This window comes from Zosterops lateralis, assembly GCF_965231275.1.
Source record: "Zosterops lateralis genome assembly, chromosome: 3".
NCBI classification, from domain to species: Eukaryota; Metazoa; Chordata; class Aves; order Passeriformes; family Zosteropidae; genus Zosterops; species Zosterops lateralis.
The window spans coordinates 108,972,212-108,984,541 of record NC_139764.1 but is presented as its reverse complement, the minus strand read 5'-3'; the positions used below and the strand labels follow the sequence as shown (position 1 = coordinate 108,984,541).

The following is a 12,330-nucleotide window of genomic DNA, read 5'->3' as shown; positions in this document are numbered from 1 at the left end:
AGCAACACAAAGGTTCATCCACACCCAAGAAATGCCAAAACAAATTTTTTGTATTTCCCCCTTCAGTGAGACAGACACTTGACAAAGAGAAGTGTGCTCTGAAAACCCAGGGGGGTACATTTTGGAGGGTTCTGAGTGTCTCTGGAGAAATATCTGGAGCATTGTCAATTCTCCCAATTTCCAGACAAAGACAAAAGCCTTTTAAAGGGTTTGATTTTCTCAGAGGAAAGACTGACAAAGGATGGACCAGGAAATGAGATGAAGCTCAACTAGAAATTTGTGTTGTGGCTCCCTCACCTCTGACAAGTTTTAAGCTGAATTATTATCCCTATTTTGTGTATGGCTGGAAGAAAAAATGAAGAATCAGGTAGTATAACCACAGAGTAAGGCAGGCACTGAGCTGAGAACAAAACTCACACTCCCTTACATGATATACAGTCATATCCCTACTGAAACTGAAGTTTCCCTTCTTCAGATAACTAATGTGAAACAATCAACATAATCAGATTCAGGGCTATAAATCCTGGATAAGAATAGAAATGATCTGCAAGATGAAACTACAGAAGAGTAAAGCTATTCATATGCAGCCATTAACTGAATCTCAAGCTGAATTTTTATATACAATAAAAATTTGTAATACCAGCCTAAACACACATCTCAGTTTCTGCAGCAATGGGAAGTGGTGCTAAGAAACACACCAAGTGCAGCACAAGTATTACTGGCTGCATTTTTGTTTCAGAGTTAAAGAAAAGTCTGAAGATGAGAAAAAAAAGTGATTACTTCCCAAAATAAGAATAAATTGGGTTAGACCGAGATAGCGAGACATAACATACCTTGTTTGACTCTAAATTCAGCTCCCTGACTTGTGCAGAGAAGTGAAAGGTTATTATATGGGTTTACTGGGCAAATCCAGATTTTATAAATAATTGCCTGTCAGGCTGTTCAAGATAGACAAACACACAGCAGACCAACAAAAACATGATCTGTCATATTTCTCAGAGAAATGTATGTTGAGTCTTCATTCTCTGGGACTTTAAGGAGACCAGTAAAAAATAAGTGCCAGTATTTTTCCTGCTTATGCATATTTTAAAATGTAAAATCTGGGAGAGAGACAGCAACAGAAGGAATTTTGATTCCAGTACCCAGTGCCTGAAATGGTTTCTTCTGTCTGTATCCCTGCAGATCGAAACCAAATACAATAAATGCTGGTGTCCTTTTAAAAAAGTCTGGATGTTTACAGCAAGCATATAATTTTCCATGATTAAGGATGCCAACAAAAACAAAGAGTGATGATAAAAAGGAAAGTTTAATCATATATTTCAAGAAACACAAATGGAACATCAGAAAACTTCCCCCTTCCCTCGTTTACTACATTGTACACATTACTTTTAGTTCTTTACACACAGAAAATTTTCAGAAAACAGAAGCATAAGCAGATAAAAGAGAAAAGCAATTTATGAACGGCAGTAATATTGGACACACAACATTCACTTTTACAATATTTTGGTTGCAAAGAGACATTTTTCCATTTATTTAAAAAATACACGTATATTTAAAGTTTTTGCAAGTAGGTCCAGAAGAGCAGGACAACAAAACCACCTACAAACGACCACAAGAGCACAGAGCAGGAGTGAAAATTAAGACCTCACATACTAAGCACAAAGGAGGAGGATGGCTGCACTACATAAAATACTTTGTTTGATCCCTTGAGTGTTCTGTATTAACTTGAGGCTTAAGTTGGATTCCAAGCCTGAGCTCAGGGTGGCTGAAGGAGACCCCTGACCTGTGGGACAGCAGCAGGATGTGCCAGCAGATCCTGGTGAAGGTTGAAGCAGCAGCCCTTTTCTCTGCTCAGGCATCATCGTGGTCAGCTCTATATTTGTACAGTTTTTACGGGAAGAAATGAATGTGTTTGTGAGGCCAGTGAAGGCTGGAGGAGCAAAGGGATGGGAACAAGGATACAGGCAGGGACTGAGATTTAAAAAAAAAATAAAATCTTGAAAACAAACAACATTAGCTAAAATATATTTAAAAAAAAAAAAAAAAAAAAAAAAGGCAAAAAGAGCTGGTTCCTTCGTTAACCAAATCCAACAGTAATTCTGCCTTTGTCAACAACAGGGACAACATCTGCTTCCTGCAGTAAACGCTGAGCAAGTACACAACGTTAAGCCCTTGCCTAGAACCACTGAGACAGACACAGTTATTGAAACATTTTAGAATGTATTTTTCCAAATAGGGGTCCAACCCAGTGCCAAGTCACTTCAAAAGATTTCTTTGATTTTGGACAACGATGGCTCAAACCTTAGGAGATGCCAATAATGAAAATTTGGGCGTGAGCACTTAGCTCATCTTTGGGTCTGCAAAAAGCCAAGTCTCGAACTAGTAAAGTTTAGTTTACCTGAACTTTTTTCTGAATATATTTGCATCCAAACTTGGTATGGCTGTCATCAAAATCCCCTCTCCTGGATTAAACTGGGTTATACTCTGTGAACACTTACATTAATTGAGAGACACAAGTGGAAAGTAGTAGAAAATAGAGGGAAATACTTTTTCTTTTTGTAAAAATTGCAAAGAAAACTACATAACCTTTATACAACCTAATAAACCAACACAACCCAGTCTATCTCTGGCCTCTTCCTGCCCCATCCAGCTTTACAAAAAAACATCTTTTGGAGAACATACAGACTTCCAGACACTTAAATAAAAATGACATGTCAGTCAGAAAGTCCCCTGCAAACTCCAGCATTGTCTGAGCTGCATTCTTGTCCACCTACACCCTATCCCAAACATCCTGTCATTAATTAGCTAAATGTTCCAGCTAGTAAACAAGAATAACGATTGAGGGGGCTGGAAAAAGAGACAGAGACAGCCAGCAGATAGTCACAACAAACCAGCCCACTCACTGGTACATGGAGACATTGGAGCTTGCATTTTTTTTTTCCTTCCATGGAGGGGAAAAGAAAATCACCTTAATATAATACTGTCTTTCCTGTTGCTGCAGCCACATCCACATCAGCAGGCAAGAAAAGTCATCCCGTTCCTGCGGTAGGCACTCTGTCAGGGAAAGAGAAAATCTGTAGTGAATTATCACATCAGCTTAAACAAGGGAAGGAGGCAGAGAGAAAGGCAAGGCTTTCTTCCTGTTTTGTAGGCTATTCTGGCTGCAATCTAATAGTGTACTTAATCTGAACATTTCTGGTGGGGAAGCTGTAAGCAACCACTTTGTCTATTAAAAAATCAGTGTGGTTAACAAGTGGTTAGTGACTCTATTTCAAGAGAGCAAGAGATAGGCAAAAATGTAATATCCTCCTTTGTTAATTGCCTGCCTCATCTAGAGGCCAAAAATACACCATTATGCTGAATCTGTTTGTCCTTTATAAGCACGTATTCTCTATTCACCATGTTTAAGAATCATTTCTAGACTGCCTGAATAGTCCATAAATTATTGAATAATTGCAGTTTTCCAAAGTTAATTTACAGTCTGAGTCTAAAGTTATATAAACAGACACTGGTATAATCCCCACTACTTCAAACCCAAATTAATCTTAAAGACTCTCTGGTCAGTAGGAAATAATTTGATATCCTATATAGTGTAACCTGGGATGGCGTGTTTCTAATGGTAAAGAAGCACAGGAGTTAAGTAGCACTTGAGAAAATAATTTTAAAAGATCCTGTGACACTGTCTACCTAAAATACCTTTCATGCATTTTTAACAGCTCTTTCTGAATCAATATAGGAAACTATACCTTTTAATATCACTGGAAATCCTATAATGTAAGGAGATATTCTCAGTTTAAAAAGACTTTTTTTTTTTTTCTATTAACAATATCTTTAAAAAAGCAAAGGAGTTTATATAGTTTTGCTTTATTTGGTTCACTTTCGGCAGCCATCCTGTTTTAAAAATCAAAATATAGTCAACTATTTCATTACAGTTAGTGCTTGGTCAGATTTATTTTGTACTTCTTCAGTTGAAGCACTTAGGAAGTGCCATATATAACCACCATTTTTAGTGGCTCTACCAATTTCCTAATTAATTACAGCCAGATCAATTTCTGCTCTCTTAAACTAGAATTAGAGTAACATTAGGAGTAAAGGATAACCTCAAACAACTTTGGATATAAATAGCATTTATACTGAACTGTAAAGAAATAATTTCAAAACCAGCAAGGATGTATTCAGAGAGACATTTTACAGACAGTGAATATGCAAAAGGAAATATGTACAAGATGTTCATTACAGCATCCTTTACATTAACACCACACTTCAGTCTGGAGATCTAGCAGCATATGGCATTAAAATCGAAGAGCAGAACATCAGCTCTGGGATATACAGCCAAGACATGACAGTATCACCACAAACAAAACACAAAATATATCCAAAGACTCTATATCCAAACATGAAATGCCCAAAACAGACTAGCCAATAATTTTAAAAGGATCCAATATATTCCCACAACCACAAGCAGAAAGTCCAAGGCAGTTGGATGTTCAGCTTGCCCAAACCATTATGGCTGGCATTTGGAAGCCAATACAAAAATAATGTTTTTAGCTGCTTGACCCCAATAGTTTCACAAGGCTTTTTAACTCAAGTGACAACCTTTAACACATAAACAAAATATTCAGGACTACTGTGCAGTTTTCTTGGAGACAAATGATCCCAAGTACAAAGCTGGATCTACATGAAAGATGAAAGGTTGAATTTTACGAAAGGAATTTTGGTTGTGGAGCAAAGTTGGGCTTGGCTGGGCTCACCTGGGAAATAATGAAGTTTAACATTTTCCAACATGGGCAGTGTTGTACAGTCAGTTATATCCCTGCAAAGGTCATTTCAGAAGCCAGTTTCATGGCAGGCAGGATAACACCTTTGGAGAGTTGGGCACACCCACTGGTCTATATTTAGTGATATATTATAACAAGTGTGGCTATAGTTAGGATTGAAAACTATTTCCTACTTCACTCCCCCTTTCACATACTTTAAACTTTCTGAAACATTTGCCCTTGGGCTGAAACTTCCTCTGCTTTAATCTCTGCCTGAAGTTCACTTTCTTTGGATAGGACCAACAAAATTCCTGAAGCCATTATGAAGTTCAGCAATAATGAAAACACATTTTTTCCTTCTCAAGCCAGACAAAGTGATTCTGATATATGTATATTTCATTATGGAATTTCGCCATAAACTGAACCATTTTACCCAGAAACCATCTGTACCTTCAACCTCAGCATAAAGGTAACTGTTTTGAAAATCAGTATTTCAGAGGAGAGAGTTTGATTCATCCCATTCCATAACAAGATAGCACTTCGTTCTCATTTTGATACATTACTAGATAATAAAGGTTAACCTCTGAAACGCTTTTATGCAGAGCAAAAGTATTTTACAGACATCCCATCTTTCTGAGTTATACGAGATATCTTTAAGATCTATACAGCTGAATTTGTGATACTGAAAGACCGATCTTTACATGCCAAGAATCATGAAGAAAAACAGCAAGATGTTTTTCATAAAACTCACATGTGTATGTGCCCTTGCAAAAGTTTAGATGTATGTGGCAGACATTTAATGTGGTTGGAGATAATTTAGAGGGTTTGGATGACACTTCTGGATGCTTTATGCCACTTTGGCAGCATCCACATTTTAATTTTTTTAAAAATATGATTATTTGGCTCAGAATTACAGATAGAGGATGATGCAGGCTCTTGATGTGGGATTAAAATAGCTGTATCCATTTTGCTGGATATGTCTTGCTGTCAAGAGATAACATAAGCCCATGGTTCCTCCTGGAGCCCTTTTTGGAAAAGTGTACACTGCATCCAAATTTTCTGTGTGTTCTCTCTTAAAATCTACTAACCAGGCTGTGCTTTGACTTTTCCTGCTGTGGGCTGAGTTTCTGCTATGGTTCAAGTTCTGCCAGCCTCCTCCTGTACCCAGTATGTGCAGGAGTGGTCAAGGGACCATCTTTCAGACATGAGGAGGACTCACCTAACCTGGCATAAATTAGAGAGTTTGCCTTCCCAGAATGCCTTCCATGCCCATCTGTCCTTATTTGGCTAAATCCACCTCTCGCAGAAACTCTTCCTGCTCCTTGATATCACATGACAAGATTTTTCTTCCTTTTCTCTGACCTCCTTGAAGGCAGAAGGACAGATTGCTGCCAACCAGAGCCAGAGGCTGCACGGGCTGTGACAATGTGAAACAGAAACACGACCTTCATCTTGTCCAGGCCAGTCTTATCACCTGCTCTTATTTAGGGCAGAGTTGTGATGATTTTGCTTTTTAGTCCTTGCTTCCCAGTGCTACCCTGACCTAGTGGGTCCATCCCTGCCCATGGCAGAGTGGGGTTGGAACCAGATCTTTAACACCTCTTCTAACCCCAACCATTCCACAATTCTACCCCATCTTGTGAAGAACCCTCTCAGGCATTCTCTATATAGAAATGCTTCCTTGGAAATGTTGCTCCTTCAAGCCATCAAAGCACACTGAGGATTCGGACACAGGATCATCTCTGGCAACACTATCATTATTTTAATCAATAAAGGCAGGCTTTTTTTTCCAACAATCTGAAAGGAGCCACAGTGAAGCAGAAAAGATGGGCTGTGTTCACTGCTGTCAGTCGCCTAAAAGCAACATCTTGCACTGCCCTTAGTTTGGTGAAAGAAGGAAAAACTAACAGCTTAAAAAGCCAGCATGGCACAAGGGAACTTGGCCAAGCAAATCCTCAAATCTCAGGAAAAACCATCCATTTCCTACTCCCTTTGTTTCTGGTGCCATTTCTCTCCTGTAGTTGTAGCCTAAGGCAGTGTCATTATGAAAGACCAAAAAGAACCACTACAAGAAAAGGGCAGCAAAATTCCTGTCCTCACAGTACGTCCCATGAAATGGAACAGCTTCCTGAAGAGTTCACAGGACAATTTAAGGGACAGATAATTGTGTTTATTAGCAATCTAGGACTAGGAAAATGGCTTTAAACTGAAAGACAGTAGGTTTAGATTGAATATTAGGAAGACATTATTCCTGTGAGGATGGTGAGAGCCTGGCACAGGTTTTCCAGAGAAGCTGTGGTTGCTCCATCCTGGAAATGTCCAAGGCCAGCTTGGATGGGGCTTGGAGCAACCTGGGACAGTGGAAGGTGTTCCTGTCCATAGAAGGGGATGGGAACTGGATGATCTTTGAGGTCCCTTTCAACCCACACCAGTCTGTGATTCTAGGATTTACAGAAACAAGTCCCAGCCAAACATGAAGATGTGTGAGTACTCCTCAATGAGAGAATAGAGTAGATTAGAACACCAAGACTTCTGAACAGGCATCTCAGCTACAAATGGTTTCCAGTTAACAATTTACACTAGTGCATAATTTCACAGCTGCAGCATGATGAGAAAGAATAATTTTGGCAGGAGAAAGAAGCAGCTGTGATTTTTGAGTGGGCTGAGGCTAAATTTTTATTTGGGATAAAATTTGGAAAGTCTGGGGTAAAACATCTCCAGCGGGCACCCGAGACACCAAAGTTTATTGGGCCAAATCCTACATTGGTTTAAGTCTGCAGTTCTCCCTGCATTAAAGTTAAGCACAATGTCACACTGCAGGCCTGTTGTATCACTTAAGAGATGTTAAATCCTGAATTATAAGCCCTGTGTAAGTGAGTTACAGAAGAGCATTTATAAAACTTGAAGTTTCCCTTTCTTGGTGTCCTCTTGTATGTGTGTGGGCAAGTGGTTTAATTACAGTGCATAAAGTGGAATGGCAGACAGAGACATCCAAATCAAAGAGCAATCCCTGGCTGAACTTCATTAATAAACATAAATGCAAATAGGCACATCTTGTTTGTGACATGCCACGGTCCTTTCTGCCTGGGGTAATTTTACTCTTTTCTCTGACATTTACATAAACGTAAATCAAACCATATGACTTAAGCTGGTTTGTGATAGGGGAATAATATGCAAAACTTCTTTCCATTAAATAATTCTCTTCATGCAGCTTTACAATGTTACTGTGAAAATCAGGGAGGGTTGGATCTCAGACAGTGAGAGCCTTTATTTAAGAACAGTGGAGGGAGCCCTGCCCTTTAAATAAGAGACATTCTTGGATCAGACACTGGCTGGCATGATGGAAAAAAGGATGTAGCATTAACTTTCATTCCATTCCAAATAACCTGGAACCCATAAACCACCAAGATTCTCTAATTTTGAATCTGCTCCCTTTCTCCCTGTCTCTTCTTTCCATTTTATTTGGGAAATGTTAACTTTGAAATTTCATTAGCTTGCCATAATATCAAACAGGTCACCCTGGACAGATTCATAACTCTTTGTACATAAAAACATCTAGATTAAACCCCCTGTGATTAAAAGGTTACTCCTCTGATTTTTCCCAGCCTGAACAGACAAACCACATACAAAGAAGTGTCAGCTTATTTAGAGATTAAAATAATAATTAGTTTAAGAGGCAAAATATGAGCAACATTGTTTGAAAAGGAAAATCCATGTGTTGTTTAGAATTAGTTGCTTCTGTTTAAGTTTAAATAAATTTGTGTGTATGTTAAAAGTGCATCCATGTTACAATAGAAATATAATGGATAATTCTCCCTCCTATTTAAAACAATAGCACTGAAGGCTCTAGTTCCACAAACCCATCTTTAATCAGTAGCCAAAGCACAGATGTCTGATATTACTCAAAGGATGAGGGAGCCCTTTATGTACGTAATGTCTTGTACATGGTCAGTAATGAATAACACACCCCAAATATGTATCTATGGACACCGAGGTTTAGCACATTACAGACTTATATGATGCTCTGGCTGATCTGCCTTGCTGTAGCCATGACATCTCATGGATTTCATTTATGATGAGGCCAGACCAGCTATAGCATCTATTTATCCATACCCTCTCCAGTCCCTCTGCAAGCACAACCACACTGGTGCTCACCCTAGATCCTAGGAAACCTCAGTTAGGTGTAAGAAACACTGACAGCTGCATCCCTCAGGTCTGTTCCCTGAGTCCTCAGCCTGGTGAGACACCAGGGACAGCAGCAGTGCCCACGCCAAGAGAACCTGTCCTCAGGAAGGGGCCAGAGATCACAAGAACACTTCAGGTCAGCACCCACAAACATCACACACTGATAAAAGCCCTACTCTAATAAACTACCCATCAACAAAATGCTTCCCAGCAAAGTCAGCTCTGGGCTTTGCTTGACCTTTTATCTGCCACTGGCATAAACTTTTAAAATAATTTTGTAAAACTGGGCTGCTGTACAGGAATGGGACATATACAGGCTATATCATCAAAGTCTGTTAAAGAACATAGTCTAGATCTCAACTATCCAAATTTTTCATTGTTGTTTTCTGCTTCTGGGATAAATGACATTTCCAAGGCTGATGGAAATGTTGGATCACTGGAAAACAAGGACCAAATGAATTTTTCAGACACCCTGTGCCGTACCACCAGTGGATGGAGAACAAAATGTAGGGCTTGTACTGCTGTCCTCCAGTGTATTTGGCCAAAATTGCAGTGCTGCAGTTAAACAGAAAATGCTGCTCTTGGGGCTGGGCTGGTATTGTAAAAAAGAAAAACAAGGCAAAAGGATCATGGCTTCTGTTGCAGCAAGAACTGGGGTGTGGGAGTGGGGTACCAATGTCTGCCAAGAGAAAAAAAGAACAAAATTGGTGGGGAGAGAGGGATCATTTTAAGTCTCTCAGAGGGTTCTGTAAACAGTGGAGAGAGAAGGAAAAAACGGAACTATAAAACAATACTTGGCAGCCAGCTTTGCAAAACAAACACATTTTCACAAAGTCTTTCCCATCACTGCCACCAGCTTTAATGGGCTTTATTTGTGTGAGAGCAAGAAACCCTTTTTAATTGTCATAGAAAAGGCGACGCTGCTTTGCACACTGATAGAAATTCCTGCTCTGAGCCCTACTTCAAACACTCTCTGCTCTCCATTCATAGTCAGGGAGAGGAATCCCTTCCCCCAAGCTGCAAAACGGCTCCATCACCACTCTTCTCTGGACAGCATCAGCTGCTTCTCCTGTGGAGAAAGTTGAAATCCTGCAAGTTACTCTTGCCATAGGTCTAATGGCCCATAACTGCCTGCCTAGGATGCAGTGTTGGCAAGACACACAGCAGGTCTCCACGAGGCACCAGACCTTGATGGATATGACCTGTTGGAATCCAGCGTAATTGGGAAAGCTTAATCCCCTCATCAACTGGAAATGCAGTAGTTCCTGAGTGTTCCTGATCTCCTCATGAGCAGTGCAATTAGTTCACTTATATTTTTACTGCCTCACATCAAACTGGTCAAAACACCTGGAGTTGCTCAAGGGTCAAACTCTCCTCTCCTGATGTGCTTCAACTCGCTGCTTTAGCTGCATGGCAACAATAATGTACACAGGGAATTTTATTATGTCTGAGAATTAAATTAAAACTGGAAGTCTTGAGACTTTAGGTATGATTGGACACTGAAACCTCTCGTTTATGACTCATAGCACTACACAGTCACAGCACTCCCATATATATGAAAATATACCACTAACAATAAAAACTTGTTCAGCCTGAGAGCAATTCAGCACCAAACAACCTGGATGGCTCCCAGTCTCCAGGGATGACTTTATTTGACCTTTTAAGGTTTTTTTCTACTGTGGTAGAAGCTTGGGGGTTTTTTTCTAGGAAGTGACAGAAGAGGTTAAATTCCCCCTCTGTGTCACCACCGCTCATGACCTCAGCAGAAGAGCTAAAGAGTAAATTTATTTGGAAACAATATGGTGTGGTACAGTCGTCTGAGTACAAGGGCAGAAGCCAGGGCTGGGCTCTGCTCCCAGCTCTGACACTTACTTGCTGTGTGGCCTCAGACAAACCACTTAGAGCCTCTGTGCTTCCATTTCCTCTGCCTTTGAAACAGAAATACTATCACTCACTGCAAACCTTTTTTTGAGGATTGCTTGATTACAGAGCTAATACATGACATTTTGAACACATTGTATACTATGCCATAATTATTATTTTCATTGCATTTTATCTTCCATTCTAATGCCTAAAATACCAGATATATAGAAAAGGATACTGAAATTGGCAGCTATTGCATAGAAGGAGTGGGTATTACTTTGAAATTAAATTATTTGGGCAAAACAACAGAGTTCACCAACACTTTTCCCTTAAAACTGTTGAAATTGTAATGACAAGCAGCATCTAATGACCTTTTGCAACACATTTCTCCCCTACCTCCTGAGCATTTCAGCAGGGAAACGAGAGCCCAACCAACAGCTCAGGTCTGTGAAGAGAGGAATTTTCTCAGGCTGGTGGCAGCACTGGGGTGTGGCCACTTCTCGCCCTGCTCAGCCCTGACTGATGTGCTCTGTCTGCAGAGGGGCGCCGGCGCACCGCAGCCGTGGGAGGTAAGAGGAATTAAGGTAATGCATCAGTGGTTGCCAGTGAAAGAGATGGGAAGAGGAGGGGAAAAAAAAAAGAAAAAAAAAAAAAAAAAAAAAAGAGGCAAAAGAAATATACTATTTCAATCAAAGTCTGAAATTTGTAGAAGTGGTTTTGGTCTCAATATAGAAAAAATATTTATCCAAGAAACTCCTACTCGGGTGCGAACATCCTACTTCTAGTGGGATTTTGCTTGGCAAAGTGCTGTGAAAGACTGGAAGCTAATACAGAACATGTCTATAAACAAATATATTTATTTAGTACAGATTGACACATTCACTAGAGTATTTCAGTGATTACACGTGTAAAACTATTTCCTATAGTGGTTTCCTTTTGTGATTCTGCTAATTTATTCAATCCACCCCATTTTCATGCATTGAATGTTATGAGCCATTTCAGCCACCCAGACTGAAATGCATTTGGAGACTACATGCCTGTTTTTTCATTTCATCATCTACACATAATTATTTAGTGATATTAGGAATCTGAGCTCAAATGGAAGCCAACCAACATTTTAATAGCTTAAAAATCACACAAAATGAAGTCTGCCCTGAGGTTAATGAATAAGAGCCAAATCTCGAGGCTCTTGCTCAATTTTTACTCACTCCTTATTCAGGCAAAAGTTGAACCAATTGTAGTTGGACTGATTGAAACCAGAAGAAAATATATTTAGACCTTTCTCCCAGGTAAAACTGAATAAATTACCTAGGATTAGGCTGCAGAATGGCATCCAATCGATCTTTCATATGTATTTCTGCAACACGCTGGAGAAAAAATCCAAGTGCTGAGGTGGTTTAACCAGTTAAACCAATATTTTAGCAGCAGAATAAATTATTATACACTACCAGGTTTTATGACATTTATATTAGAAATAGCCCTGAATCAAAATAGATTTCCTGGTCCCTCCTGGACTTTTGAAAAT

General features: G+C 39.5%; 1 protein-coding gene across 1 annotated transcript in view; it reads right to left on the bottom strand.

The window, feature by feature from the left end:
* Positions 1–1,333: 1,333 nt before the first annotated feature.
* The window catches only part of SUPT3H (SPT3 homolog, SAGA and STAGA complex component), a 255,548-nt gene continuing 244,551 nt past the window's right edge, over positions 1,334–12,330 (bottom strand). The window contains exon 12 of the mRNA XM_083856808.1: positions 1,334–3,054. Within this exon, the coding sequence (XP_083712934.1) occupies positions 3,013–3,054 (42 nt within the window). The 3' untranslated portion in view covers positions 1,334–3,012. The remainder of the gene's footprint in view (positions 3,055–12,330) is intronic.